We start from the raw sequence: 27,754 nt of genomic DNA on the forward strand, positions 1-27,754 counted from the left end.
GGTGTGATCTCCGTTAAGAGATGCATATTCCGAACACGAGGCAAGAATGGCTAGCGTGGTACGATGGATTGCTGTCCTGCTGACAGTATTCACTGTCTTAAATGCGGAACCTTTGGAAGACAACGCAGCTAGTCCTGTAGAATTAACAACGAATCAAGAAGATGCCATCGAGAATTTAAACGAGCCTGCTTTTCAAGGGGAGAGCAGAGGTGAGAGAGACTTTGTGTAAAACATCTTCGATCACTTTTTCTGTTTAGCTTGAATTTAACTTCATTTTCTGTTGGTCACTCATTTATATTTCTATTCTATAAATGAATCAAAAAACGAGGTGATCACTTTACAGTGCGGTGATAAAGAAGCAAACTGAAAAAAGTTACCAGCTTAGTATCAATAGCGTTGAAATTGTAACTTTAATTCAGCTATTTTTCCAAGTTTTCCGTAAATGACCGAGCGACTTACTCTTTCCTTTTAATTTTAGAGCTGGATATTTGGAAGTTGATTTTATTCTCTGTTATGTGCTTTTATTAGAAATAGCGCTATATAAATGATTACTTTATTAATTCATTCATTATATTTATTCGTTATTTCATTCTTTCTCTATTCATTTGTCGTTCTTTTGCTCGTCTTCGTTCTTTTGTTTCGCCTTGCAAGTCTTCTTTTAGTTTCTTCAATTCAGTCGTTCGTTCGTTTCCGGCCGTCGTTTCTTCGTTTTCCGTTCGTTCTTTCGTTCGTTCGTTAACTTTGTGGAGGCTAGCTTATAACTTGAACCTCGTGTACTGTGGCGTCGTACGTAACTTTATACGTTCTCTATCAGACGACATCGTCGAAAACGAGGAAGACGAACAACAAGAAGATAATCCGGTAGAAAACGATTCCTCTGAGGACGAACCCTCTGACGCTGCTGAGAAAGGAGACCCAGGTATATATTTAACGAAAATTTGTCTAAGTAATAAGAAAAAACGTCTACGAAATACGCTTGCAAAACAATGATTCAACCAGAAGCAAACGCAACTCAAAATTATAAAATAATTGATCTTATTTTGCAAACATTACAAAAATAAACAGCACAGAGTTACCCTCATATTACATAATCTATGTAGGTGCCAGCCTTTGCGGATCCAACGGTTTGATGGTTTTTGAGCTTTGTCTCTCCCAGGAGTCCTCCTTTTCTTTTTATCTTATCAAGTGCAATGCCATTAACATCGGGAAATCCGTTCCTGGTTCTGAAATGGCTTATTGATCTTTTGGTCTTCGGGTCAGGTTTGGAAAAGGGGATTGAAAAATCGCACAGTTTGTTCAGAAATAGGGTAGGGGTAAGCAAGCACACGTTATTGCCAATTTTTCGGGGCGAATCCCATCCACCTCGAGAGAGTTGACTTTCCCTGTGGCTGCATAGATTATTTAGGAAATAATGACAAAACAAGATGTGTTGTTGTGCTGATTCCGGGATCGTGACATTTATATTTTCCCAGAAGATAGCGAAGAAGGCGAAGAATTGGAGGACGAACAAGATTATCCTGAAGAAGATATCCCTACTGAATACGAAACCAGTGACATTGCTGAGAGTGAAAGCTCAGGTACAAACATATTCAGTGACTGAAAAGCTAATGAAAAAATCCGAAACAAACTAATAAGACTGACTGAGTCATTCATGATTTAATTCTCATTTCTCCAGACAATAGTGAAGAAGGCGAAGAATGGGGAGATGAACAGGATTATCCCGAAGATGCCATCACTGAAGATGAAACCAGTGCCATTACTGAGGGTGAAAGCACAGGTAACAACATATTCAGTGATTAAAAAAAAAAGTTGCTGAAAAACATACGAAATAGTCAAGTAAGACTAACTGAGTCATTCGTATTTAAAATCCCATTTCTCCAGAAGACAGCGAAGAAGGTGCAGAATGGGGAGATGAACAAGATTATCCCGATGAAGATGCCGCCTCTGAAGGGGCTGAAGATGAAACCGATGATATTGCTGAAGACTCAGGTAGATACGTTGATTGGAAAACTTATCAGAAAATTCCGGCAAAGTCAAAGAAAACCGACGAAAACCGGAAAAACAGTTATATAGTGATAGAGTGGTTTTCGATTAAGTAAAATCTATAACCAAACCATAACAACTAAAAGGATAATCGTATCTATAACAAAATTCTCGATCGTGATTGGTTCTCCGCGCGCCTATTTGCATAGGAAATCATACGGTTTCGAGTTCGATTTGGAATTAATTTGCACGAGTGAGTTTTTCAAAAAGCTGAAATTGCACGAGCCGCGTTGGCGAAAATCGAAAAAGTGTAAATTAACTCCAAACTGAACGAGCTTAATCGTATGATTACTTATTAATAATATAAACATGGGAAAATTCGTGTGGAGCAAGTGCCGGAAGATCTTTCTCGAAGCCATCTTTACTCATTCGAGTAAACTATTTTCAAAGTTTCCGCACAAAATTTTCGTCATCAATTTACGTGATATCATTGGCTTAGAAAATTTCCTATTGTCTTTCAGCCAATCATAATCCAGAATTATGATGTGTAATTTCCACTGGTGTTACAGTTTTTGCACTGTTGTTACACTTGAACTGCATTGCTCTCAGCCAAGTAGAATCGAGTAATTTTCCATGTATATTATCAGTCACGCAATCGGCGCACGATCGCGTGAGTGTCCAATCACAAGTATCCAATTTCAACTTTTTGTAATTTGATAGCTGCAATTGGATACCCATGTGATTCACACATCAATTCTGCGCGCTCTAATGGCTTTCCTCTCAATTTTCCCTACAGTTGTTAAAGCTTATGGAAAGCGCTACTGCCTTTTTCGTTTAAACGAAATTCTCAAAAGACTTTAATTTCGGAATTTTTTATAGATACGATCAATTAGTAATTGGACCTCGTGTCGTACGATTCAGGGAGTAATCGTGCTCGAAATTTCAAACCGGCCTCGTGCTTTGCGCTCGTCTGTGTTTGAAATTACTCGCTCGGGTACTCCCTGAATTGTACTCCACTCGGTCCAGTTATTATTACCAAACAAATCATAGCGTTCTGAACACAACTGGCAGTCTGTTTGTGACTTAGTTATGTAAGGGTGAGTCCTAAAACAGTTCACTGGAACAGCATACAATTTAAACATGTACAAGACCGCTCCACCCTTGGAAACTGTCTACTTTAATGTCAACAACCATTTAAACAATTCCAAATAGTATAAAACAAAAGGCTATTAAAACTGTAATATCTATGATATACACACTATTTCCAGGCAATGTCACTCAGCTTTAAACCTCCAAGCTCTAACTATACTAATTAATTATGCAATCACTCTCCATTCTGTAGAACCAAACCAAGAACTGGATGAAAATGATCTTGATGAAGCAAAAGACACCCCCGAGGAAGACCCAAAGATTAATGTTCGTTGCGGGATAGCGGTTTACAATCCATCGATCCACAAGTGTTGCTATGGAAAACGAATTCCCAAATTTTCCCTCTGTCGGCCCAGATGTGGTTTAGTAACCTACAACCGTCTGACCCACAAGTGCTGTTATAATAAAGTCATCCCCAAGTATTCCACCTGTTCAAAAAGATGCGGTTTGGTCAGCTACAATCCAGTTACCCACAAGTGCTGCTATCGCAAAGTAATCCCTAAACGTTTATTCTGCCGTCCACCCAAATGCGGTTTGGTCAGCTATAATCCACATACCCACAAGTGCTGCTATCTCAGAGTCATCCCTAAAAGTTTAATCTGCCGTCCACCCAAATGCGGTTTGGTCAGCTACAATCCACATACACACAAGTGCTGCTATCTCAAAGTCATCCCTAAACGTTCAATCTGCCGTGGATCGATATGCGGTGTGGTCAGCTATAATCCACTTACCCACAAGTGCTGCTATCTCAAAGTCATCCCTAAACGTTCAATCTGCCGTCCATCCATATGCGGTTGGGTCAGCTACAATCCACATACCCACAAGTGCTGCTATCTCAAAGTCATCCCTAAACGTTTAATCTGCCGTCCACCCAAATGCGGATTGGTCAGCTATAATCCATATACCCACAAGTGCTGCTATCTCAGAGTCATCCCTAAACGTTCAATCTGCAGTCGACCCAAATGCGGTTTGGTCAGCTACAATCCACTGATCCACAAGTGCTGCTATCGCAAGGTCATTCCCAAAAGTTTCATCTGCCAACCTAAATGTGGTTTAGTGAGTTACAGCTCAGTCACTCATAAGTGCTGCCATGGTCGTGTTATTCTCAAGTTTGCTGTTTGCAAACCAATAATTAAGTACTAGTTGTCAAGTACAAGCCACTGAGTACGAATGCTTTAGTTCTAGATAAAGATGCCTCAAAAGTACTCAGAACGGTTACCACGGCCTCTCTCTAAGGTAACTTAAATGTTGAGCTGCTGCCAGCTGGAGTAAAACTCCTGAAGAAATAACAAGAAATCAAAACTGTTACATTAGTTTCCCTTTAGGTGGTAGAATGGCATTTCGTCACACAGTGATCTGTTTCATGAGCGCTTTTCCCTGAAAACCACTGAAAAGCGTTATCTGTGACAAAGCGTTTTAATTTCCACGTTAAAAGCAATTGTAATAGTAATATATATGTAATTAAGAGTGGCAATAAATTGAAATTACAATCGTGACTCGTTTGTTGTAGTATTAGAAAAGAAAGATTTTCCACTTCTGACAAAAATCTAACATCGCGTAACAACGTAACATCTTCGTTTAATGTTTTTGAAGCCATACCGTGAACCAATAAGAAGCAAGGGTCCGTCTTAATTCGTCGTAAAATTCAAAATGAGGACTGCAATAACAGACGTACTTTTGGATTTCTGCTTGTACCATTACTTCAAACAGATTACACTGCTTCTAAGAATTTAACACAATTTTTTTCACATACACTCTAATCAAATCATTGTACAAACCACGCTGCTTTTTTAGCATTTGTTCTAGCATTTGTGAAGAAAATGGGTCGATCTTAGCTCACTATCATGGTCACAGGATGTAAATAGTTTATCATCCCTGGATAACCCGTATAAATAAAATACGAAACCCCGGATGTAACCAACTCTTCTCCACCCCAGTATTACGACTCCCTGGTTATGAGCCCATCAGCCTGTTGGCCAATTGATTATAAACAATTACTCGATGAGCTTTCCGTGATATCTAGAATTATCAAGGATGAGCCCAAGCCGAATTCTTAGACTGTAAACATTTACCGAGACCTTGATTATTCTGGATTGCTGGAGAAATCGAATCATGTAATTGTTTTTCACACGTCGTTGCAGAAGAGAGTATGATTATTGTAAAATATATCTTATTATCCACCGGGAACTGGGTACGACCCTAAAAATAGCTTGTGAGGAGTTTTCTTAGGAACAAGTTTTATCATGACGATGAGGATAAACTCTTTTACTCTTCATCCCGCTGTGCTTTAAACGCAGAATGCAGACTTCATTCGAGCCATTAACGGATGGTTTGTGTTAATATAGGTATCGGAAAATAAAAATTTCAAGCCATATAAACGAAAATGAGACTGCATGAAAATTGAAATAATTCGCGGAAGAAAAACACGTCTCGAGCGTTGAAGTCTTGGTTAAAAGTCGCTGACAAAGCATTCGATGGATTGAATTATACACCCACCTTTGTTGTATGCCAAATAGTCTGTAATTTAGCAGCACTTGTTCGACTCTAAGCACGAAGATCAGCTCATCGCTTTGGCAGCCATTTTGTTCACAGTAGTCAGGCAAATGTCGCCACTCGCGAAATACCCTAGTCTGCGGAATAACCACCAAAAAATAGTTTACGACCCAACGACTGACTTACTGACTGACTGACTGACTGACTGACTGAGTGACCGTGCGGATGAATTATTTTTTTTTCCCAACTAACCGCTATAACTCATTCTAGCCTACGCTATCACTCGTTAAAATGCTGGGTCCACTTAAAGCTTTTCTCGTCAAGGGACATCCTGGAATAGAATCTACCAAGAGAGGAGCAAGAGAATCCATGCCGTAGTCTCGTGCCAGTCTTGCAAGTGTTAAACCCCTCCAGCAGAAAGAACCGCTTCTTAATCACGCAATCCCAGACCTTCCATGGTCCCTTGTGAGTGCAGAAATACTTGACTGGAATGGATTGCAGTACCTGATACTCGTCGACTTTAACTGGGCTCCAGCCATGGTTGGTTTGCGATGAATACCCACGGCAACTTAACGTCCAAACTGTGATTAAGAAGATGAAACACCATTTTGCTGTCCATGGCATTCCATACAAGTTGCTAACGGATGATGATGCACAATTTGCAAGCAGGGAATTCAAAAGCGTTGCCAGCGAATGTAGTTTTGAATATATCATCAGCAGTCCTTACTTTCCTTAGTCCAATAGTTTCGTGAATAATGCAGTTAAACAAGCCAAGAACCTCGCTAAAGCGCATTTGTATATAATATAGAAAATACACCAAATAAATTTACCTCGATTGTTAATTATTCTTAAATTTCCTTAAGCAAAGATATCGCTATACGCTTTTGAAATACTCCAGCAGGTAATCAATCAAAACCACATGTTTTCCAGATCTTAGAGGTATAAGACGTACATATTTCGATCAGGGCTTAGGAATGGCTTTTTTCTTACGATGGATGGCTGTCTTTCTGGCAGCTGTAATTGTCTCAAATGCAAGGCGACGCAGCTAATCCTGTAGGATTAACCAAGGGTCAGAAAAAGGTCATGGAGAATTTAGACGACCATCCTTTGCAAGGGAAGAACAGAGGTAGGAGAAATTCGGCGTCAAATATGGTTGAGACTTTTTTCAGCTTGTAATGGCAGTAAGTCCCTACTAAGTAACGTTTGTTTCTAAAGTGTAAAATACCGTGTAGTGTCAAAACACCGCCACTCCGATTCACGCCCATTTCACTCTTTCACCCATGGCGCTGCAGGCTTCTAGCTCGAAATTGGCTCATGTACATCGTGGCTGGATTATATTGTAATGAAAATGAGAAACGTTAGCGGTGGAAAGAGCTAATGAGGACTCATAACGCGTTCTCGCTGCATCAATCAAAGAGGATTTCGCGAACATGACAAGTAAAAAAACTTGTCATGATAAAACCGTCCAGGGACTTCATCACACGTTGTACTTTTTTCACGTAGAATCGGACCAAGATCTGAATGGGAACCTACAAGTGCTGTTATAATAAAGTCATCCCCAAGTATTCCACCTGTCCACTAAGATGCGGTTTGGTCAGCTACAATCCACTGACCCACAAGTGCTACTGTGGAAAGTCATCTCAAGACGTTACACCTGCCAACCCGGGGAGGGATGAGTGAGTTACAACCTAGTGACTCAGTGGTGCTGCTATGGTGGCGTTATGCTCAAGATTGCTATTAATAACCTGTTCCTTGCTCTCTGTTGGCGCGGGCGATCGAAAAACCAGGCCGCGAAAGAAAAACGGGCGGGGTCTTCTCTTTTCCCGGTTATGACGGCCTCAAAAATATTACCAACATTAAGATAACTTGAATACAAAGGTGCTGTTAGATGAATAAAACTGCTCAAGTAATACAACGAACTAAAACCGTAGTTTTCTCGTAGATCGGTTTTCAATTGAGGGTTAAAAGTAATCCGAAATTTCTTTAGTTCAGCTAGTCTTGCATTAAACGTTGTGTATTGGAGTGTTGTGTGACTTAAATGTGGAGAGTAATTCGCATTTGTTCTGGTTTGGCGTTACCACGCTACACGATTGGCTTAACAATTCGCGCAAGTTTGTCATCATGATCCAATCGGAAGTAAAACCAAAACCAATCGTGGTTCTCCCACGCTTTGCGTCAGCTTCATGTATTTGTTTTGAGTTTTAGTTAGTTTACTGGATTGTCCGTGTAAGTTCAGTAATTGGCCAGATTGATTACTTAGGTCTCGTTTTTTCGATACTCAATTGAAAACTACCCTAATTATCTACATTGGTTTTGCATAATGAGTTTATGGTAGAAGAATTGGAAATTCTCCAGAAGTGCGGAGAACTGGCAAAATGCTTTTTTGTGAAAAAAAGTGATCTCTATCTTTTATCTGCTTTTTAATGTAGCAACGTAGTTGTTAAAAGCTATATTATAACATAACTAAAGCAAAGCGCGCGCTCTTATTGGTTAATTTAGCATCTACTATTTGCCCATGGGTGTACGCTGCTGACGTGTGTGCTAATGTTTACAAAGCAAATCTTCTGACAGACATTGTTTCCAAAGTAATGGCCGACGTACTTCTGCCAGAAATGCGAAACTGTCTTCACAGTTGTCTGAAGATGAAACTTTATCGAGCTACTGGTGTGCAGTCGGTTGTCATGAATGAATTTTCGCGCGCTTGTTTTCTCTTGTCATGCAAGACTACACGAACATTTTTTTGTGATGTAGCTCAATAAAAGGACTTCTGTTGTTCCAGTGTCTCAATGTTATGTTATAAAACAAATGGTAAACGCCATAGCGAGCACTATTGAGTTATGGATGCACTTGGGAGGTTTGCTAAGCACTCAAGAAGCTAGAGTCGCACTCGGCTATCGCCTCGTGCGACTCTTACGCTTCTTTCGTACTTAGCAACCTCCCGCGTGCATCCATAACTCAATAGTGCACGCTATGGCGTTTACCATTTGTTAAATAAGAGTAGCTAAGAGTGGCAACAAAATGAAATTCTAATCCTTACAAATTCAGGTGTTATTGCCTTAGAAATGTCAGATGACTTTCCCAGTTCTGAGATAAAGATAAAAAAATGTTTTATATTTAAAAAATGGAGCAGAGACCAAGTTTACAAATCATTTTGTGTAAAAGCTTCCTCTGGTTAAGAATTTTTAAAAAGTGGTAGAGATTCCACTTTAAGCCTTCAAAATACCTGAAGGCCTCAGACTGGAAGTCAGAAGCTTTACGACCTACAACTATATTAAAATTCTTTTATAATAGGAAGCGTAGATATTTTGATGCTGTTGAAGCTATACACACCAATTAAAGGAAGTACTCAGAAGAAACGTTCTTGAAAAACAAAATAAACTGTAAGCTGAGTCGTTTTCTCCGCGCCAGCTTCTTGGTTCGTGGTAAATTTCAAAACGTCTGATTATTAAGTATGTAGGGGCTTATGTTTGTATCTTATGCAAAAGCATGCACGTTTTTCCCATTATTTCGAAACCTCCCCGCCCCCCTCCTCACTTCTGATAGTTTAATATTCAGCTCGAAGCTTTGGCGTTTTAATTAAGTGTCGTAAAACCATCGGCTGAAATAAGCTGAAAAACACTATTTCAGTTAAGAAACTAGTTTTGTCGTTTGTTTTGACAGCCTAAATATTTAAAAGTAAAATGTCTTTTCAACATTTCGCATTCTCCTCAATTCGCCTCACAATATCGAAACATTGTTAAGCAGGCAGGTGGTGAGAATTAAGAAATCATCAACTTGGATATTGTCTTGATGCATTGCCAAATTCTCACAACTAACATTAAGGTTAGTATGAAGCAATCTTTCAGGAGAATTTATGTTTTGAACGTGGGACTAAAAACAGCTAAAGACGGTATTAGCTGCGCGCCGGTCATTCAACTATAATCTGAACGAATCGAAACGGAAAGTCAAGTTCAATATAAAAGAGTGTTCTGAGAGTGTCATGGAATGAACATGGCTCGCTTATGGCGTGGAATCCTTTTGTTTCTCGCAGGTTTTTCTTTCTTTATAGTAAAGGCTACTACGAAGAAGCCTTCTTCAAACTTGATCAAAATACAAGCTGAACCAGGCAAACAAAGCGAAGAACACTTTCATGAGGTTTCGGTGGATCAAGAACACGGCGGTAAGGAATCCTCGAAAGTTGATCAGTGAACTTAAATGACATATATCTGAGCTGGTAAAACAGCAAATGTTCTGTCTTAGCCTAATTCTCGGTCGATCCATTCGTTAATTTGTTTACATTTATCTGTTTAATTAGTTGTGTTTCCAATAATGGATACGATGACTTCGTGCATTTATAAGTTTACAATACAAAACAATAGTTTATCGTGTAATACACTTGGCTATGTGGAGTGTGACATCACATGCACGATAAAATGACACATCAGATAATTTTCGAGATATATGCTAAGCTTCTTCTAAAATTAAACCTTGCAAGCGCCGTAATGTGTCGACCCTCCCCGTCACCAAAGTGAATATTGTTCAAATATCGCAGTCTGCTCGACTGGATTGAAACTCAAGGGAAAATATTTATGAATTCCATAGGGTTTTCTTTATATTAGGCCCAATATCCACCCGTGTGTTTTCCACAGCCACTCATTCAATGTTCCTTCCTAAAAATGTGATAAAACACCAGCTCTACTCTGTACAAAAGGTCGGATTCGTAACTATCCAGCTCCCGCAGTTTCTGCTACATGGATCCTTCTCTAAACCCTCCGTTTGAATGCGAAGAGATTGCTGTTGATTCTTCCCATAGATCGTTTTCACTGTCACGCAATAAAAAAATAAATCGAAAACCATCCAGTGGAAAAAGCTATGAAATTATGACGTTATAGAAGATAACTAAATAAGCCACTTCTCCAAGTTTCAGGTCTGTGCGTTTCCCCAAACTTCAGATATTCGTCGAAATGTTTCGCCGATATTTACAGAGCCCAGTATGAAAACGACATGTTGGTGTACCTCCGTGGTACACCAATATGGCGGCCGGAAAATAGTGTAAACATCTGGAACTTACTTTGGCTATCTAGGCGACTGATTATCAGTACTGATCAAACAAACATTTACATAAGCACTTTTCCTAATGCTTTAAGTTCTAAAAAGACTGAAATCATGGGATAAGTATATATCTTTCGACAAACTCGATCATAGCCTTGTGTCACACACCTCCATAACCCTGAAATTCAAGATGCTCTGGATTCCAAACGAAGCACGCTATTGAGCTCTAAAATTGTAAACAGATATAAATATACCGCCTCTTGTGCCTAATGAGGACAAAAACTTTGGTGGCTCTTTCGTTTTGGATTTTAGAAAGTGATGACGTCATGTGAAAACTATCTATACTTGATTTTATGATAGAAGGAAAAAATTTCTCAGAAAATTGGGAATGTAGACGTCTACGATGGAAACGGTTTCACCTGTGAACACAACAGAATGAGCATGAATGGCCCAAGCAAGAAACCGAACCTCGAACGTTTCGAGCATCTTAATCCAGATTACAAAGCCAGCGCTCATGTAACTATAAGACCATTGCGTCTCTTACCCACAACTGAAATTCGACACTACATTTTCTCTTCGCTGTAGGTCAAACTAGGCGAAGAAGGAAAAGATCTCACGCTTGGTCATGGTGGAGCGGAAGAAGAAGAAGCAGGAGAAAAAGTTCTTATAACACCAGACCCCATTGTGAACATGAAACCCATGTCCACTTCAGAACCCGTTGTTGCTCAGGAAAATTCGTCAACGATCCTCTGCTGCAGACCTGCTGTGCTGGACACATCGTGTCGAAGAACTTGGTCCCAGTTTTCTGCCACCCTTCGTATGGGTGTGGTCAATTCCGGTTTGATCTCAACAGCCAGAAATGTTGTTATGGTAACAGCACGTCGACGTGCAAGGACGTGGACCCGGCGTGTGGCTGGGCGAAATACAATTCGTCGACCCAACGATGCTGCGATGGTCGATATACATACTATATTACTAACCAGATGTGTTGTCACCGCCGTGTTATTTCCAGATCTAGGGCTTGTTTATTTTAGCCTAGATGTGAGCCGTAGCCCGAAGGGACTCCCTGACAAAAATGACGTTGTACTAGTCGGGCATTCAGGGGTTTAGATTTAAGTAATGGAGGATTTTTCCTTCTTTACATAGCCTTGCCTAAACACGAGGTGGGATGGCAGAATTCGAGACAATTGAGCAAACCCGAGATGGAAGTAAGGGTTTACTTTACCTTTAAGAATTCTCCCAAATTCCCGAGTGTTTAGATGAGGCTATGTAAACATGGAAAAAAGTCCTCTATTTAAGAAATAGAAAACATGTACCGTGTTTCTATCTAGTCTAGCGTTTTATTTATTATTTTTATGAATGCCGTTCTCTGATTGGCTGCGCTACCCACTATCTATTCTGTTGTAGATAGTGAGTAGCGTAGCAGCGTGCGTTGTGGGCCGCTTCTCTGTGTTTTCGAAGTGTCTTTGAAGAGGATTTAGATTAAAGTTTTGAACGACTAGTAGATTTATACTAAAACAATTAGATTATTCACTTTCTATGCGCGATAGTTGACTCGGGCGGCGCCCTCGTCAAGTATCACACAATAGAAATCCCGAGCTCACAATCTAATTGTTAAATAGAAACACGATTTTCAGCCAATGAGCGCGCGTATTTTCTTTGGGCTATTTTCTAATGCTTTTATAATATGTTCCTAAAAACACAGAGACACGACATCTTAACACATCTATCGACCAATAAGAGCACATCTCAATTATTTTATACTAGTCAATTGGTACCGCTTAGGTAGCTAAAATTTATAATAATGTGAATTATAGCGTTATCTTTGAGGGTAAATATAGTCAAACAGTTACTATAACAACTCATCAGTTTTTGATGTATATACTAAATAAACTTGATTTGCAATTATGTTTTGCCTGATAGGAACCAATGTTCCTTTTTTCTTGTCCAGTGCTGACCGGCTGTCGTAATTCTTTTCAGCCACTTTCATTTCATTTCTCTTTTTTTCCAACGAAAATGGACGAAAAACAAAGAAAATGGACAAATGGCAGAACAAAAACTTAACACAAGGGAGAAATTGAAAAATGGCGTAAACTGGGAAATAGGTTATTCGAATGACTTTTTTTGTCCCTGTCACCTAGTCCCGTCAAAATACGAAATAACAACATCGACGGTTGTTATACACAAGCGATTTCGCCGGCAAAGAGAGCTGAGTAACTCTGGGAATGAATAAATTTCTCGATATGTGTTTACGTAATTTAAATTATAGTGAAATCGACGGTGGAAACCTTAGCATCATTAATTATATTGTGAACGTTAATTTTTAGCTTTCAGAGTGGATTTAAGTGTTATATTATACAAGTTAAGCAAAATCAAGCACCTCTTTAAAACCCTCAATACTTATCCGTCCGCGTCCTTCTTCATGTAGTGCCGATTACTGAGACTACTAAATATAATTTCTCATCTTACCAGATTAGACATCGATTCTCTTAATGTATTTTTTTTCGGTTAAATTTGGTACAAAAATTAGTTAAGCGGAGTGCCATTTGTTCTGCCAAACCCCTGCACAGCTAGTCCAGCAGTGGTGGAATCATGAGACAACAATGTCACGTGATCAAAAGCAGATGGAGAGTCCTGTACCATGTCAACAATTTCTAGCATGCAGTTTAGTTATATACAAGGAATCAATCAAATGATTGCCAGTTTGGTCAGTATGGATCAGGGATATTATATTTTTGTTTCCACGTTTATGGGACTGTTAAAGGGTAGGGAATCACTCACCCATATTAGTTTTTTTTAGAAACGAATACCACTTACGAATATAAATGTATTTTAAAAAAAACTCCGATAAAATTAGTCATGATATATCAACGATAAAAAAAATAATTCTAACAGCTATAGTACCAAATGTTCCTAAATTTATATTCCGCCACAAAAAGGCCAATTCAACCAAAAAGCTACTGAGATCTATCCGCATTGATGCGGTGGAAATATTAAAGGTTTTGTATGTCAGAACTTTTATCCCGGCGGACAAAAAGAGCCCGAAATAAAAGTTTCCCATATTAATTATAATGATCTGGCCAAAAAAGAGAGTCCTTTGTTTTGGGGTCACGATATCTCCTAACTGATACAGTCTGAAGCGTGAAAATAAACCGGCCACTATATTATATCAAACACATTATGAAGACGTTTACGTTTTAAGCACCAGCAAAAACGTCATTATTGTGTTTATATATATATAAAAAAAAAAACCCTTAAAGTCGGCGAATACAAAAGTCAAAAATAGAAAACTTTGTAAATATTGTTCATTGTGTATTCCCAAGGTTATTGTACATAAACGTCCAGTTGATGGAAACAATCTGAACTAAACTAGAGAAAACAAAAATCATTTTCTCTCTTTCTATACCGTGAACCAAATATGCAAACAGATTTATCAAAAAGTCTAAAACAGAATGAATGAGGGGGTTAAGAGGGCTCCCAGTTGGTCTTGCTGAAGCAATATTTTATAGTACTGACTACTTTTTCTCCCTCGTTTAATTATAAATTTAAAGCAATATTATTTACTTACGTCAAAATCGAACAGTGCTTCTATATTTCAATTGAAAATTAGTTTAGGGATTTATTACAATCACATCTGAAACAAGGATTAAAACATTTATTCATGCTATTATCTCGATGCTATCTGTACACACAACTGACTATCGATCCGATTGATCACCGACAAAAAATATAGACTTACTCTGGCTACACTATATTTTATAACTACAACCTGTCGTAGGCCTGCGAAATAATCTTTGTATTCAGTATCGCTGATCGACTTAGAAAAGTTTTTTTCACGGCACTGAGCAACTCGCGTCCAATGGAAACTTGAGAGTAGTTGACGTAAGAAATTCGAGAGATTTCAATGAACTTAGCTAATATACATCCAAATATTGCCTTTCAGTTGAGCGGTTTACCCCAATCGATCAAAGTGCAGTAAATTAATTAAGTTCAAGAATACCTCGTTCACTAAAATAATGTTCAAGTGCCTGTAAAACTCCATAAAAGATGGGCTTCAGCCAACAAAGATCACAGATTACAGATTACAGCACAACAGTAGGACATAATGTTGGCGCAAGTACTTCGCGGCATCATCTTCTTCACTGCGGTTGTCTCGCTACTAGCAGTGAGTGCCGAGGAAGAAAAGCTTGAGAAGCTCGACGCAGAATTCGATGCGACGAAAAATGGCGGCAAGGTTGATGAAGCCGAGAAGCCATCTTTCGACAATGCAGTGGACATACAAGAAGGTTAGTTTTATGATTTCTTTCCTAGAGCGATGAAGGATGTACACAAATCTAAGTTAAACCAAATTGAGGAAACGAAGTTAGGTTTCTTGCGGGGTACGATAGGGATAAAAACACCGTCTGCGTAGGTTTGAAACGGCCCTTTTTTTCTCGGTGCTGTATAATTGCTTTCACGTCTATTTTTCAAGAGAATTGTTAAAATTTAATCTCTTGAGAGAATAATTCATCGCTAATCTCACAATTGGCTAGCTATATATCTACATGTAGACGTCCATGGTTGGTTAAGACTCTTTCTGCGTTGCGTCCCATGAAATTGCAAAGAGATGATAATAAACCAAAACGGAATGTCGATGGTTAAAAATGAGGAACATTTAGATGGATCTTGAACAACGAATTTAAAAGTTGTAAACACGACGTTTAATTTAAAAATGAATCATCCTTGACAAAGCAGTTGAGCATAGCACGGTCAAGTGTAAAGTCTACTAAGATCGTTTACAAAAATGCTTGGAAAAACGATGGGTTTGGGGATCAAAGTGATATAGCTAGTCAGCACAGTATAGTTTCTGAGCGGCTTAAGGTACTTACTACAAATAATCATTTTTAAATCTTTATCGCATGTTTATCGAAAATCGTAAATTACCACACTATTGATTTATAGGTCCTTTATAGCATACTTTAAACTGGTATTGGACCCTCGGTGTAATTTGGTGATTAGAATTCCCCTTTCTTCTCGTTTTTAGCCCATGGATTGCGTAACCAACCTACAGGTTATAGTGGTGGATAAGATTATGCAAAGCTAGAGTTGGTCGGTCGTATGTTAAACTTCCCATCGCAATTTCACTGTTTTTCGGGCATATATATCGTTTGACATCTCTAGGACAAAGTGTAACTGCGAGTGTTGCGCAGAAAATGGAACTCAAACGAAATGGTTGTTAAAACTTCTGGTTAATTTCTCGAGCAAGGAAAGTGTTGACGGCAGCTTGTTTTAATTGTGTTAAAAGTTCCGGGTCATTGGTTGGTCGGGGAAAGTGTTAATTCGGAAAGTGTTTTAAATTCCTAGTCTCCGAAGGAGACTAGGCAAGAGGGTCACGAGAAGTTGGCTTATATCTATCAACACTGATTGTTTTGTATAACTAGTATGACTCGTAAGCCACATGTGTTCGCCATGCGGACCTACTTTTTGATATGAAACAAAAAAAGGTTAGCTCATGTCAGTCATCATTCACTGGGAAATTTACGGGTTTGCTCACTTTGATCTCTTTGATCTCTTTGTGTTTCAACCCACAAACCGAAGTGTGTAAAATTAAACATCTTTCCAAACAATAAGATTTTGTTTTTATTTTTCAGATATAGCGAAAAGGTCGCCCCAGTTCAGACCAAGACCTTATCTACCCCCGGGCAAGTGCCCATACGGCATGCGCAAGAGCCCTCGCTGTTGCGGTGGTAAATGGATCGACAATCCTTTTGTCAAAAAGTGCTGTCGTGGCCGCATCATTTTGACGAGCCTGGCCCCATTCTGCAAACGCATGTCTAAATGTGGTCGTTACTCGCTGTACAACCGTAAATATCAGAGATGCTGTAAAGGCCAAGTGATTCCCAGGAGCGTCAAGTGTAAACGGTTGCGCTGCAAACGAAAGCGCTACTACCCTTTCAATAAGCAATGCTGCAACGGCAGAGTCATCTCCAAACACGTGCCGTGCAATCCTTTCCCAACGCATTGTGGTGGGGTTAGCTATGATCCAACCTTTCAGAAGTGTTGTTCTACTCGGGTGGTGCCAAGACATATCCCCTGTTCGGCTGGAGTGCCTTGTGGACATGCTTTCTACAATCCTCGACGCCAACAATGTTGTAAGGGACAAGTGCTCCCAAGATTCAGACGATGCATTTCGTTCAAGTGTGGCGGACATAACTATAATCCAAGGACTCATCAATGCTGCAACGGAGAAATTTTCCCCAGGTTCCAGAGGTGTCCTGTCCCAGCTCCTCACCATCAATTTTGTGGGAGCAATTACATCAATCCTTCTTTCCAACGATGTTGCTTTGGAAACGTCGTGGCTCCCTTACGATCAACATGTCATAGTTGTGGTGCCTCATTGTTCATTCCATTCGGCTGCCGCTGTTGCCATGGAACCAGAGTTGTTCCTACATTTGTTCGGTGTGCTGCTCTTGGGTAAAGAATCTCTTTATCTCCATCAGACTGTATGGTTTTGTATATGTATGTTAGGCACGTTTACTTCGATAGGATAGGTAATTAATGGCTATTTCTTAATTAATTAAAGGATTTTAATACAATTACAGTAAAATTCACATCAAAAAGACAAGCTTAATATCACCATGTCTGGAGCTTATTTAAGTTATTTTATGTTATTTCAAAACACAAAGCACGAGCTGAAAACTAACAAAAACTGTTGAAACGTACGATGTGGGAGGAGGGAGCTTAAAGAAGAAACTCTAAGGCGATGATACATATCAGGATCCTCCGTTACAGCACTTAACTGTAATAACGTTGCTATCGACAGTATTATTGTTAAAGATATTCATCTAAAAATAAATATTAAAGAAAAGAACAGTTGCCACAGACATAATTTGAACGTTTTGACTTTTAATTGTCATCATTGCTGACATGATAAATTTTGATTTTTCTCTTAAATTGTTTAGATCCTTTCTTAATTATAATAGACGTAATAAGGACAATTTTCATTTACTTAGTAAGAAGTAATGAATGAGTTGCCAGTAATCGGATACCCGTGTTTGCGCGAAGAACGCTGGGATCGTCAGGGGGCAAACATTGCTAGTCGCTAGTAGGAAATGTATGGCGAACGTTGTTTCGAGGTACAAGAAAACGATTTTTGAGAGAAATCAACGCTTTTTCGCCGTCGTTTTTATCGCGAATGGATTTGGGCAATGTTGATATGTCGAATATGTAAGTTTTTGAAAGCTCAGTCATACAAATAATACTGGAAATAAGCCCGGTTCCTTGAATATATCTCTGAGTATTTGTATTTAAAAGTGCCATTTGTGCGTGATTATGCTTTCCAAAGTTTGGTTTTGACGATTGAGTGAAATTGCCCGACACGAAGGGTAGTAGTTCCTTCTGCAACTTTCGATTTCTGTTTTAGAGCTTCTTTTCTGTCTTTATATTTAACTTCTCGGAGGGTCTTTTCTACCATTTGCTCCGGGTAGCCTCTCGAGATCAGGCGTGTATTGAAATTTTCAATGTTCTCTTCAATGTATTTCACAGTACACCTCACACATGCAAAAGGGAGTTTATCGGTAAATTTTATCACTTATTTCACGGTTATTCACACAAAAACTTACATTTTCTATGTATCAACATTGCCAAAATCCATTCGCGATAAAACAAAGGCGAAAAAGCGTTGATCTCTCCCCAAAACCATGTTTTTGGGCGTCGAAACAACTTTTCGCCATACATTTCCTTCTAGCGACTTGCAATGTTTGCCCCCTGACGATCCCAGAGTTCTTTGCGCAAACACGGGTATCCGATTACTGGCAACTCATTCATTGGGGTAAACAGAGACTTGTTTATCATGCCATAAAGGAATATAGCGACTTATACCCTATAGCATAAGAGAAGTTAAACGGTTACGAAATATTATATCTTTCATATTGTGTTACAGCATATCCGTTTTCCTTGAGAGGGAAAGATAGTCCCATCTTACCACTCGGATAGCAATCTTGGTTCATCTTGCCTGCTCACAGGGCTTGAGGGCTAGCCATTTAATAAGAATACAAAAAATAAACTTTCATCATGGTGATTAGAGTAATTTGTTAACACCACAATTCACTGTGCACATGACTGTATAATCAGACTAAAGTGTAAAGCGTTGGAAGTGTGGACTTGATGAAGCATGGTTAGAGCTGATGGGTTGACTCTAGGGCGGACATCGTACCAGTATTGGTGTCATCTCTAACGGACCTAAGTGAATTTGAACGGCAATTGTTTAAATTTCATCACGATTTAATGATCATTCGCCACTGCCATACCAAAATCTCTGCTCCCACTCTTCAATCTGCTTCTGTTCAGTAAATTTGAATTGAAGTGAATTACTTAAAAGAAGTCCAATTTGGTATGGAATTTGCTCTACTACTGATTATAATTACAGCTTTCAGATGTTGCTTTATTAAGAAATTTGTTGACTGAATTGCTTTTAATTAAGTAATTAAAACAGAACTATAAAAAAGGAGTAAAAAGGAAAATAAATTTAAGTGATTTACAAAGCCATGAATAATTATTCATGATTATTATTATGAATTCTTAATTATGATAATTTGTTTTAAGTATTTAGGTACAAATTGTTAGCTATTGTTCATTGAACCAAAATCAAAGAAGGCACCCACTAAAAAGATTTTTTCAGTTTCTAATGCAGGAGTTTATTGTTGAAGCAAGCAAACACATCATTAAGTTAAACAGCCATAATATTACCCCAATGTTAACATGATAATTACAGACCCACTCATTTTTTTTTATCGCTAAACAATATTAGTAATGAGGAACAAAATTTATGCCTTTACTGAAGTAATTTAACCAAGGAAAGTTGAAACCAATATTAACATTGTATGAATGACAAACCGGATGGTTTGTCAACCATACTTTATACATAAGGCCGCAAGTTCCTTTTGCAATCTTTCTAAGTCAGGCCATAGTCATACACAGCTTTTTGCTTAATAAATTACGCGGGCTGAATGGCTAAAATCAGAGGACAGCATTCGTGATAAAATGCTAGTAGAATTACACTAAAACTTGATAGAAACACGTAAGATATTTTCTATTTCTTGAATAGGTGTAAGCTTAGTGTTAGAGACAGTTTGCCTTACCGTGCCCCTCTGTACCCCCCTTGGGCGGGTCACGTGATTTCTGCGACCATGTGCTCTTAGCAGTTTGATATGCGTTGTTTTGTGTGTAGGCGGAAAGTTTGCTTTTACCTTCGCCTTTTACTTTCTCGATGTTGACATCTTGATTAGGCCTGAAGATGCCCAAAAATATGTAAGTGGTCGCTCATTTGTATTGTTTTTTTTGTAATTCAATATTTGTTCGAGTCGCAAGCTTTACATTTGTAACTTTCAGCTGTACCGAACCGACGGAAGGACGATTAACAGAATAAACATCTTCAGTGTACAATTTGTTTGTGGATTTCTTCAACACTTAGAAATACCTGACTAAACTGTTGCTGAAATAAAGAAGCAACATGAAAAAAGAAGGAATTTCTACCGTTACGGAAGCTGGTTGGGTTTTCTTCTTCTAAAAAAGTCTTACTTCCCAAGGTTGTTTAAGGTTTTCCTAATGAGCGAAGTCTTAAGTAAAGGTCGACTTGTAAGAAGTCTAGCTTCTTGTGTTCGCCCTAGAACTGAAAGTTCACTCTCACTTCCTTGATACGTCACTGGGGAGTTTTAGCAATGACGAAGGCGACGGCGGAGACTACGCCTTGTAAAACGAATTTATAGTTTACCTTCGAATGTCGCAATTGGCTCGATCTGTTCAGTACGCCTATCGGTCTAAAATCTTGCTCAGGCTAAACACGCACCGACAGCGTTCACTTTCAAAAGAAGATACGAAAAATTAGTCATTGCGGTTTGCGTTCTTCAAACTACGTAGAATTTAGACATTTCACGTTGTTTCTTTGCAGAGGACGGCGAAGAAATGTACAAAGATTCAAAACTCACGTGCACAGCTATTGTTCTGCTCATTAAACCTTTTGTTTCATGACACTCTCGTCGCCGTCACCATCGTGGTTTGCTAAAACTCCCTACTAATATATTAGTACGCATATTTGCAAACTCCGCTTCCAATTTAATTAGAAAAGCCGGGTATACATCTCTACAGCATAAGTACGTAAACTTAAGCATATACATTGGAAGCTGATTTTAAATTCTATTAGTCAGGAAAGAATAGAAAACGTGTCAATGGATCACAGCTTTAGTAAAAGCCGAAAACACGTAACCACTTACCAAAGTTTGTAGGGGGGTCCGCTTGGCTTGAAATGGGAGCTCTTGAAATGTGAGCAATGCAGTCTCAAAGAGAAAGAGAAAGTTCATGTAATTAGTACTGAAATGCCCAAAAAACCTCCTTTGATAACTCGACAAGTACACTTTAAGCTTTAGCTTTAGTTTTCTTTAAGCTATAATAAAACACAGGGCAAAGAAAACCAAAACAAAGGTGCACTTAACTTTGTTTCCTTCGATAAATGACTTTGGAAAAACGTAGCGACAAATTGGCCAGGAAACCTGTCTACTTCTGAATTAAAAGGTACGAGAAAAAGAGATAAAAAAGAACTTAGCTTTCTCCGAGCTCTTCAGTTCTCCGCTATAAATCGTCGAATAACGAGCTGGAAACACGACAAAACATTGCAGACATTGCGTGCTTTGTTTGCCATGCGCCAAGGTAGCCGCGTTGAAAAGGCGCCAAATTTTCAACCTCGTTTTGATGCAACTCTGCTCAGGCCCTCGCGATGTCAAAAAGAACATCTCTTCTGGTTATGAAGCAGAGCCTGAAGCAGAGAAGTTAAGGAAAAACCGTCGTCGAAAAGAAAGTAATCAAACTTTTCATCAGCAAGTTTTGTCTGCATAATTTTTTGTAAAAATAAAGCAGCGTCCACGCTACACCGGAGGAATAAGGTATATTTCTGCGTTAGGCCTACCGTCCACACTAATCCGTGACGAAAATGGAGATTTTGGAAAAAAGCTCTTCAAACCTGAGGAATTTGAAAACGCCAGCTTTTTGTTTTCGTGTGGACGGAAAACATTTTGAAAACGGGGCTTTTCGAAAACGATGGCGTCACGATAACGATGTGATCTCCCTGACCGAGTTTTCCTCAAACACAAATCCAAAATGGCCGCTGATCGATTGCTGTGTTTTTAAACTCCTCCGGCGTAGCGCGGACGAGGCCTCATAGTGGCACAGGACTTTGTCCTGTGGGAGTTGAACTCTTTACACATTAATTCTCTCAATATATATTTTTCGTTTAAATTTGGGACAATAGTTAGTTTAGCGGAGAACCATTTGTTCTGTTAAACTCCTTTACGGCTAGCCCACCGGTTGTGGAATCATCGGACAACAATGTCAGGTGATCAAAAAACACATGGAGAAATGTCAAACGAACGAACGGAGTCTTGTCATGTCAGCACTTTCTAGATTACTGTTTAGTTACATAATAAGTTTGCGTTACAGCATTCTCGTCTCTTTCTTTGTGCTAGTTTACCTCAATGCGTCTACACAGCTGAGAGAGGGAGAGAGGGTGCTGCCATTCAGACTTTTTTTATCAGTGTAAAATGCATTTATATTCGTAAGTGATACTGTATTGCTACTAAGATGGTCGCGACTAGGAATCAATCATTGCCAGTTTGGTCAGTATGGATCCGGAATCTTGCTATATATCTGTTTTCACGTTCATGGGAGTTTCAAGGATCGAGAATCACTTACTTGGATCAGGTTTTTTTTAAAAAATTGAATACCACTTATGGATATAAATCATTTTAAAATAACGATCTGCGATAAAATTAGTCATAATATGTAAACAACTAAGACTATTCTACCTGATATAGCACCAAATTTTTCGACATTTACATTTCACCACAAAAAGGCCTTTAATCCCTGCGAAGCCGAAAAGAGCCCGAATTAAAAAGCTCCCGCGCCCGTATTAATTATAATGAGCTGGCCGAAAAAGGAGTCCTCTGTTTTAGGGTTCACCCCCTAACTGAATACAGTCTGAAGGGTCATAATAAACCCGCCACTATATTAAATCAAACAAGCCGATGAACACGTTATTGTTTTAAGGACCAGTAGAAACGTCATTGTATTTATAAAAAAAACCCTTAAAGTCAGCGTATAAAAAAGTCAAAAATAGAAAACTGTGTATATATTGTTCATTGTGTATTCTCAAGGTTATTGTACATAAACGTCTAGTTGATGGTAACAATCTGAACTAAACTAAAAAACAAAAACAAAAATCATTTCCTCATTTTATCGAAACGTCTAAAAAAGAATGAATGAGGGGTTTAGAATGTGCACCCGGACCCAGACAGCATTTTCTGCTTCCAGCACAGGTGGCTTCGAGTACTAGTGGGTTTTACTGAAGCAATATTTTATAGTACTAATTACTTTTTCTCCCAATATTCATTCACTTACGTCAAAATCGAACAGTGCTTCTATATTTCAATTGAACATTAGTTTAGGGTTTTATTACAATCCCATCTGAAACAAGGATTAAAAATTGATTTATGTTACTATCAGTACACACAACTTTAAGCGTATCTGATTGATTACCGGCGAAAACATATAGACTTACTCCGGCTACACTATACATTTTAGAATTACAGCCTGTCGTAAGCTTGGGAATAATGTTCATATAATATCGCTGATCGAATTAAAAAAAGTTTTCAGGGCATCGGAGCAACTCACGTTCAAAGGAAACCGAAAGAAGTTGACGTGAGAACTTCGAGAATTCACTGAACTTAGCTAATATCTATCCAAATATTGACTTTCAGCTGAGTCAGGTTTACCCCAATCGATCAAAGTGCAGTAAATTAATTAAATACGTCCAAGATTACCTCGTTGACTAAAATAATGTTCAAGTGTCTGTAAAACTCCATAAATGACGGGTTTCAGCCAAGGAAGATCACAGTTCAACAGATTACGGCAGAACAGAGTGAGACATGAAGTTGGTGCAAGTACTTCGGGGCATTATCTTCTTCACTGCAGTTGTCTCACTTGCTGCTGTGAGTGCTGAAGAAGAAAGGCTTACGCCTGACGAAGAACTCGGCGTGGTGAATAACACCGAAGAGGTTGAAGAGGTCGAGAAGCCATCGTTCGACAATGCAGTGGATATACAAGAAGGTTAGATTTTATGATTTCTTTTTGTACATAACCTTAAGTTATACCAAGTTGATGAAAAACACAACTTGAACAAACGAGGTTAGGTGTCTTGCGGGATACGATAAGGATAACAGCACCGTCTGTATAGGTTTCAAGACGGCCCTTTTTTTGCTCGGTACTGAACAATTGCTTTCACGTCTATTTTTCCAGAGAATTGTTTAAATCTAATTTCTTGACGAAGTAATTCATCGCTAATCTTACAATTGGGTGGCTAGGAAAAAGCCCATGATGTTTAAAAAGCCCTGCACGGTTGGTTGCGTCCCTGAATTGCCTTGAATTTGACAGGCACCTTTAATTTATTATTTCAAAAGGTAGAAAAATAACAAAGAGATGACAATAAACCAAAACGGAATGTCGATTGTTAACGATGAGGAAAATTTAGATCGATCTTGAACAAAGAATTTAAAAGATGTAAACATGACGTTTAATTTCAAAATGAATCATCTTTGACAAAGCTGTTGAGCATAGCTCAATCAAGTGTAAAGTCTACTAAGATCCTTTACAAAAATGCTTGGGAAACGATGGGTTTGGGGATCACAGTATAGTCCCTGAGCTGCTTAAGTTGTTTACTGCAAATAATCGTTTCTTAAAATTTTTCATCGCATGTTTATCGAAAATCGTAAATTACCACACTACTGATACATAGGGCCTTTATAGAATACTTTCAACTTTTATTGGATCTTTCGTTGTCATTTGATGATTAGAATTCCCCTTTCTTCTCGTTTTTAACCCATGGATTGCGTAACCAACCTACGGGTTATACTGGTGGATAAGATTATGCAAAGCTAGAGTTGGTCGATCATATGTTAAACTTCCCATCGCAATTTCGCTCTTTTGCGGGCATATATATCGTTTGACATCTCTAGGAGCGAGTGTTGCGCTAAAAATGGAACTGTTAGTTCAAATACCTCAAATAAAATGGTTGTTAAAACTTCTGGTTAATTTGTCGGACAAGGAAAGTGTTGATGGCAGCTTTTTTTAATTGTGTTAAAATTTCTGGTTCATTGATTGGTCGGGGAAAGTATCCGGGCGTACGCCACGCAGCGGTGACGTAGACGCTGCGAGGAGACAAGGAAAGGGTCACGAAAAGGCTGGCTTATATCTGTCAGCTCTGATTGTCTCGTATAACTAGAACTGACTCCTTGCGGACCTACTTTATGTATGAAAACAAAACAAATTAAAAAAAACGTTAGGCATGTCAGGCATCATTCACTGAGAAGTTTACAGGTTTGCTCATAGAGCTCATGTTTCAACACACAAACCGAAGTGTGTAAAATTAAATATCTTTCCACACACAATAAGATTTTGTTTTTTATTTTGCAGATATAGCGAAAAGATCGCCGCGGTTTAGACCAAGACCTTATCATCTCCTGGGTAAGTGCCCATATGGCATGCGCAAGAGCCCTCGCTGTTGCGGTGGTAAATGGATTGACGACCCGTCAGTCAGAACGTGCTGTCGTGACCGCATCATTTTGACGAGCCTGGCCCCATTCTGCAAACGCATGTCTAAATGTGGTCGTCACTCGCTGTACAACCGTAAATATCAGAGATGCTGTAAAGGCCAAGTGATTCCCAGAAGCGTCAAGTGTGAACGGCTGCGCTGTAAAAAAGAACGCTACTACCCTTTTAATGAGCAATGCTGCAACGGCAGAGTCATCTCCAAACACGTGCCGTGCAATCTGTTCCCAACGCATTGTGGTGGGGTAAGCTATGATCCAAGTTTTCAGAAGTGTTGTTCTAATGGGGTGGTACCGAGACATATTCCCTGTCTGGCTGGAGTGCCTTGTGGACATGCTTTCTACAATCCTCAGCTCCAACAATGTTGCAGCGGTAAAGTCATCCCCAGACACGTGCCGTGCAATCTGTTCCCAGCGCCGTGTGGTGACAGTCCTCACTGTTGCGGAGGTAAATTGATCGACGACCCTTTAACCAAAACATGCTGTCGTGACCGCATCATTTTGACAAGCCTTGCCCCATTCTGCAAACGCATGTCTAAATGTGGTCGTTACTCGCTGTACAACCGTAAATATCAGAAATGCTGTAAAGGCCACGTGATTCCCAGAACCGTCAAGTGTGAACGGTTACGCTGCAAACGAGAGCGCTACTACCCTTTCAATGAGCAATGCTGCAACGGTAAAGTCATCTCCAAACACGTGCCGTGCAATCCTTTCCCAATGCAGTGTGGTGGGGTTAGCTATGATCCAACCTTTCAGAAGTGTTGTTCTAATCGGGTGGTGTCGAGACATATTCCCTGTCCGGCTGGAGTGCCTTGTGGACATGCTTTCTACGATCCTCGACGCCAACAATGTTGCAAGGGACAAGTGCTCCCTAGATTCGCACCATGCATCCCGTTCAAGTGTGGCGGACATAACTACAACCCAAAGACTCATCAATGCTGCAACGGACAAATTTTCCCCAGGTTCCAGAGGTGTCCCGTCCCAGGCCCTCACCATCAATTTTGTGGGAGCAATTTCATCAATCCTTTTTTCCAACGATGTTGCTATGGAAACGCCGTGGCTCCCTTAAGATCAACATGTCAAAGGTGTGGTGCCTCGTTGTACGTCCCATTCGGCTTCCGCTGTTGCCATGGAACCCAAGTTCTTCCTGCATCTGTTCGGTGTGCTGTTTTTGGATAAAGAACTCTAGACCTCCAACTTAGGTCTCTTCATGTCCATCAGACTGCATGGTTATGTATATGTATGTTACGCACGTTGATTTCAATAGGATGAGTAATCAAAGGGACACTGTCATGATATATTGGCTTAAAACTGTTATAAATTCACGAAATGGTCCCTAAATTTAAGTAATAAGAATTTAATTAGCACTAACTAAATGATTGAAAGCAATTTCTTGAAAAAAGTCCACACTGCAGCAACATTTTTTTCAAAATTTCAACGATTTTCAAGCCAAACATGAACCTTTGAAAAACTGACATCCTGACGCTTTTTGAAAAACCCATATCGCAATCTGTTTCCATCCTCGCCATCGTTAGCCATCCTCACTTTGTAATGGGTTCCAATCATTTGCTGAGTACTGCTCTACAAAGTAAGACCATTATTTTTCAGCTTCCAAAGATCGAAATATGAGATTTACAAAATCATGCTAAAAATGGTAAGAGTGTCCCTTTAATGGCTATTAATTAAATAATGGATTTTAATACAATTACAATGAAATGTACATCAATAATACAAGCTTATCATTATTAATACAGGCTCGGTTGATAAACGATTTATTATATCGGATAAAAAACAGATTTTTTTCTTGAGGGACACAACACAGGATCCCGAGAGGGCAATTGCCCACTCGGATAGCCAATGAAATGATGATTTTTTTTAACATTTAGGTACACATTTTTACCTCAACAAAATCAAAAAGAGCATTCATTTAAAAGGTTTCTTTCAGTTTCTATTGCAATAGTTTATTGTTTAAACAGCCATAATATTACAATGATAACATGATGCTTACGGACCTACTCATTTTTTTTTTTTTTTTTTCATTGCCTACAATATTAGTTATGCGGACAAAAGTCAGTTTTACCAAGAAAATGTGAACCTAAAATTAACATTGTAGGACCATTCCTACAATGTTAATTTGCGGCAGGGCCATTCTAAGGGAAAGACCAAAAGGTTTTTCAAATAACCTTACATTGGCCCCTTTTCCCTTTTAGCGCAACGTAAAATCAAAATCATCGCTAAGAAATATTGTAAGGATTTAGACATTAGGTTAGCCTTCTCTTCCCATAAGTTAAGTAACATGTATAGTGTGAACGACTCGATCCCTTATGCGCTCCGTTCCCAGGTGGCTTACAAATTCACACGTGCAGGATGTCATACCTGTTATGTCGCTGAAACCAGTAAGATATTTTGGCATCAGGGTTCGCGAGCACTTACTCTCGGATCGCAATTCCCATATCTATAAACTTCTT

General features: G+C 39.1%; 2 protein-coding genes across 2 annotated transcripts; both read left to right on the top strand.

Moving 5' to 3' along the window:
- LOC145462309 (uncharacterized) lies at nucleotides 1-27,037 on the top strand. The gene is made up of 13 exons (XM_081445806.1): nucleotides 1-209; nucleotides 815-919; nucleotides 1,473-1,577; nucleotides 1,676-1,777; nucleotides 1,882-1,989; nucleotides 3,326-4,268; nucleotides 13,129-13,150; nucleotides 14,756-14,942; nucleotides 16,287-17,109; nucleotides 18,181-18,212; nucleotides 21,398-21,487; nucleotides 23,608-23,790; nucleotides 25,153-27,037. Exons 1-13 carry the CDS (start codon nucleotides 47-49, stop codon nucleotides 26,463-26,465), a joined length of 4,176 nt encoding a protein of 1,391 aa, XP_081301932.1. The 5' UTR covers nucleotides 1-46; the 3' UTR covers nucleotides 26,466-27,037.
- Nucleotides 9,599-13,336, top strand: LOC145463453 (uncharacterized). The gene is made up of 2 exons (XM_081447210.1): nucleotides 9,599-9,784; nucleotides 11,242-13,336. Exons 1-2 carry the CDS (start codon nucleotides 9,755-9,757, stop codon nucleotides 11,764-11,766), a joined length of 555 nt encoding a protein of 184 aa, XP_081303336.1. The 5' UTR covers nucleotides 9,599-9,754; the 3' UTR covers nucleotides 11,767-13,336.
- Nucleotides 27,038-27,754: the final 717 nt, after the last annotated feature.

This window comes from Orbicella franksi, chromosome 12 (genome assembly GCF_964199315.1).
Source record: "Orbicella franksi chromosome 12, jaOrbFran1.1, whole genome shotgun sequence".
Lineage (NCBI taxonomy): Eukaryota > Metazoa > Cnidaria > Anthozoa > Scleractinia > Merulinidae > Orbicella > Orbicella franksi.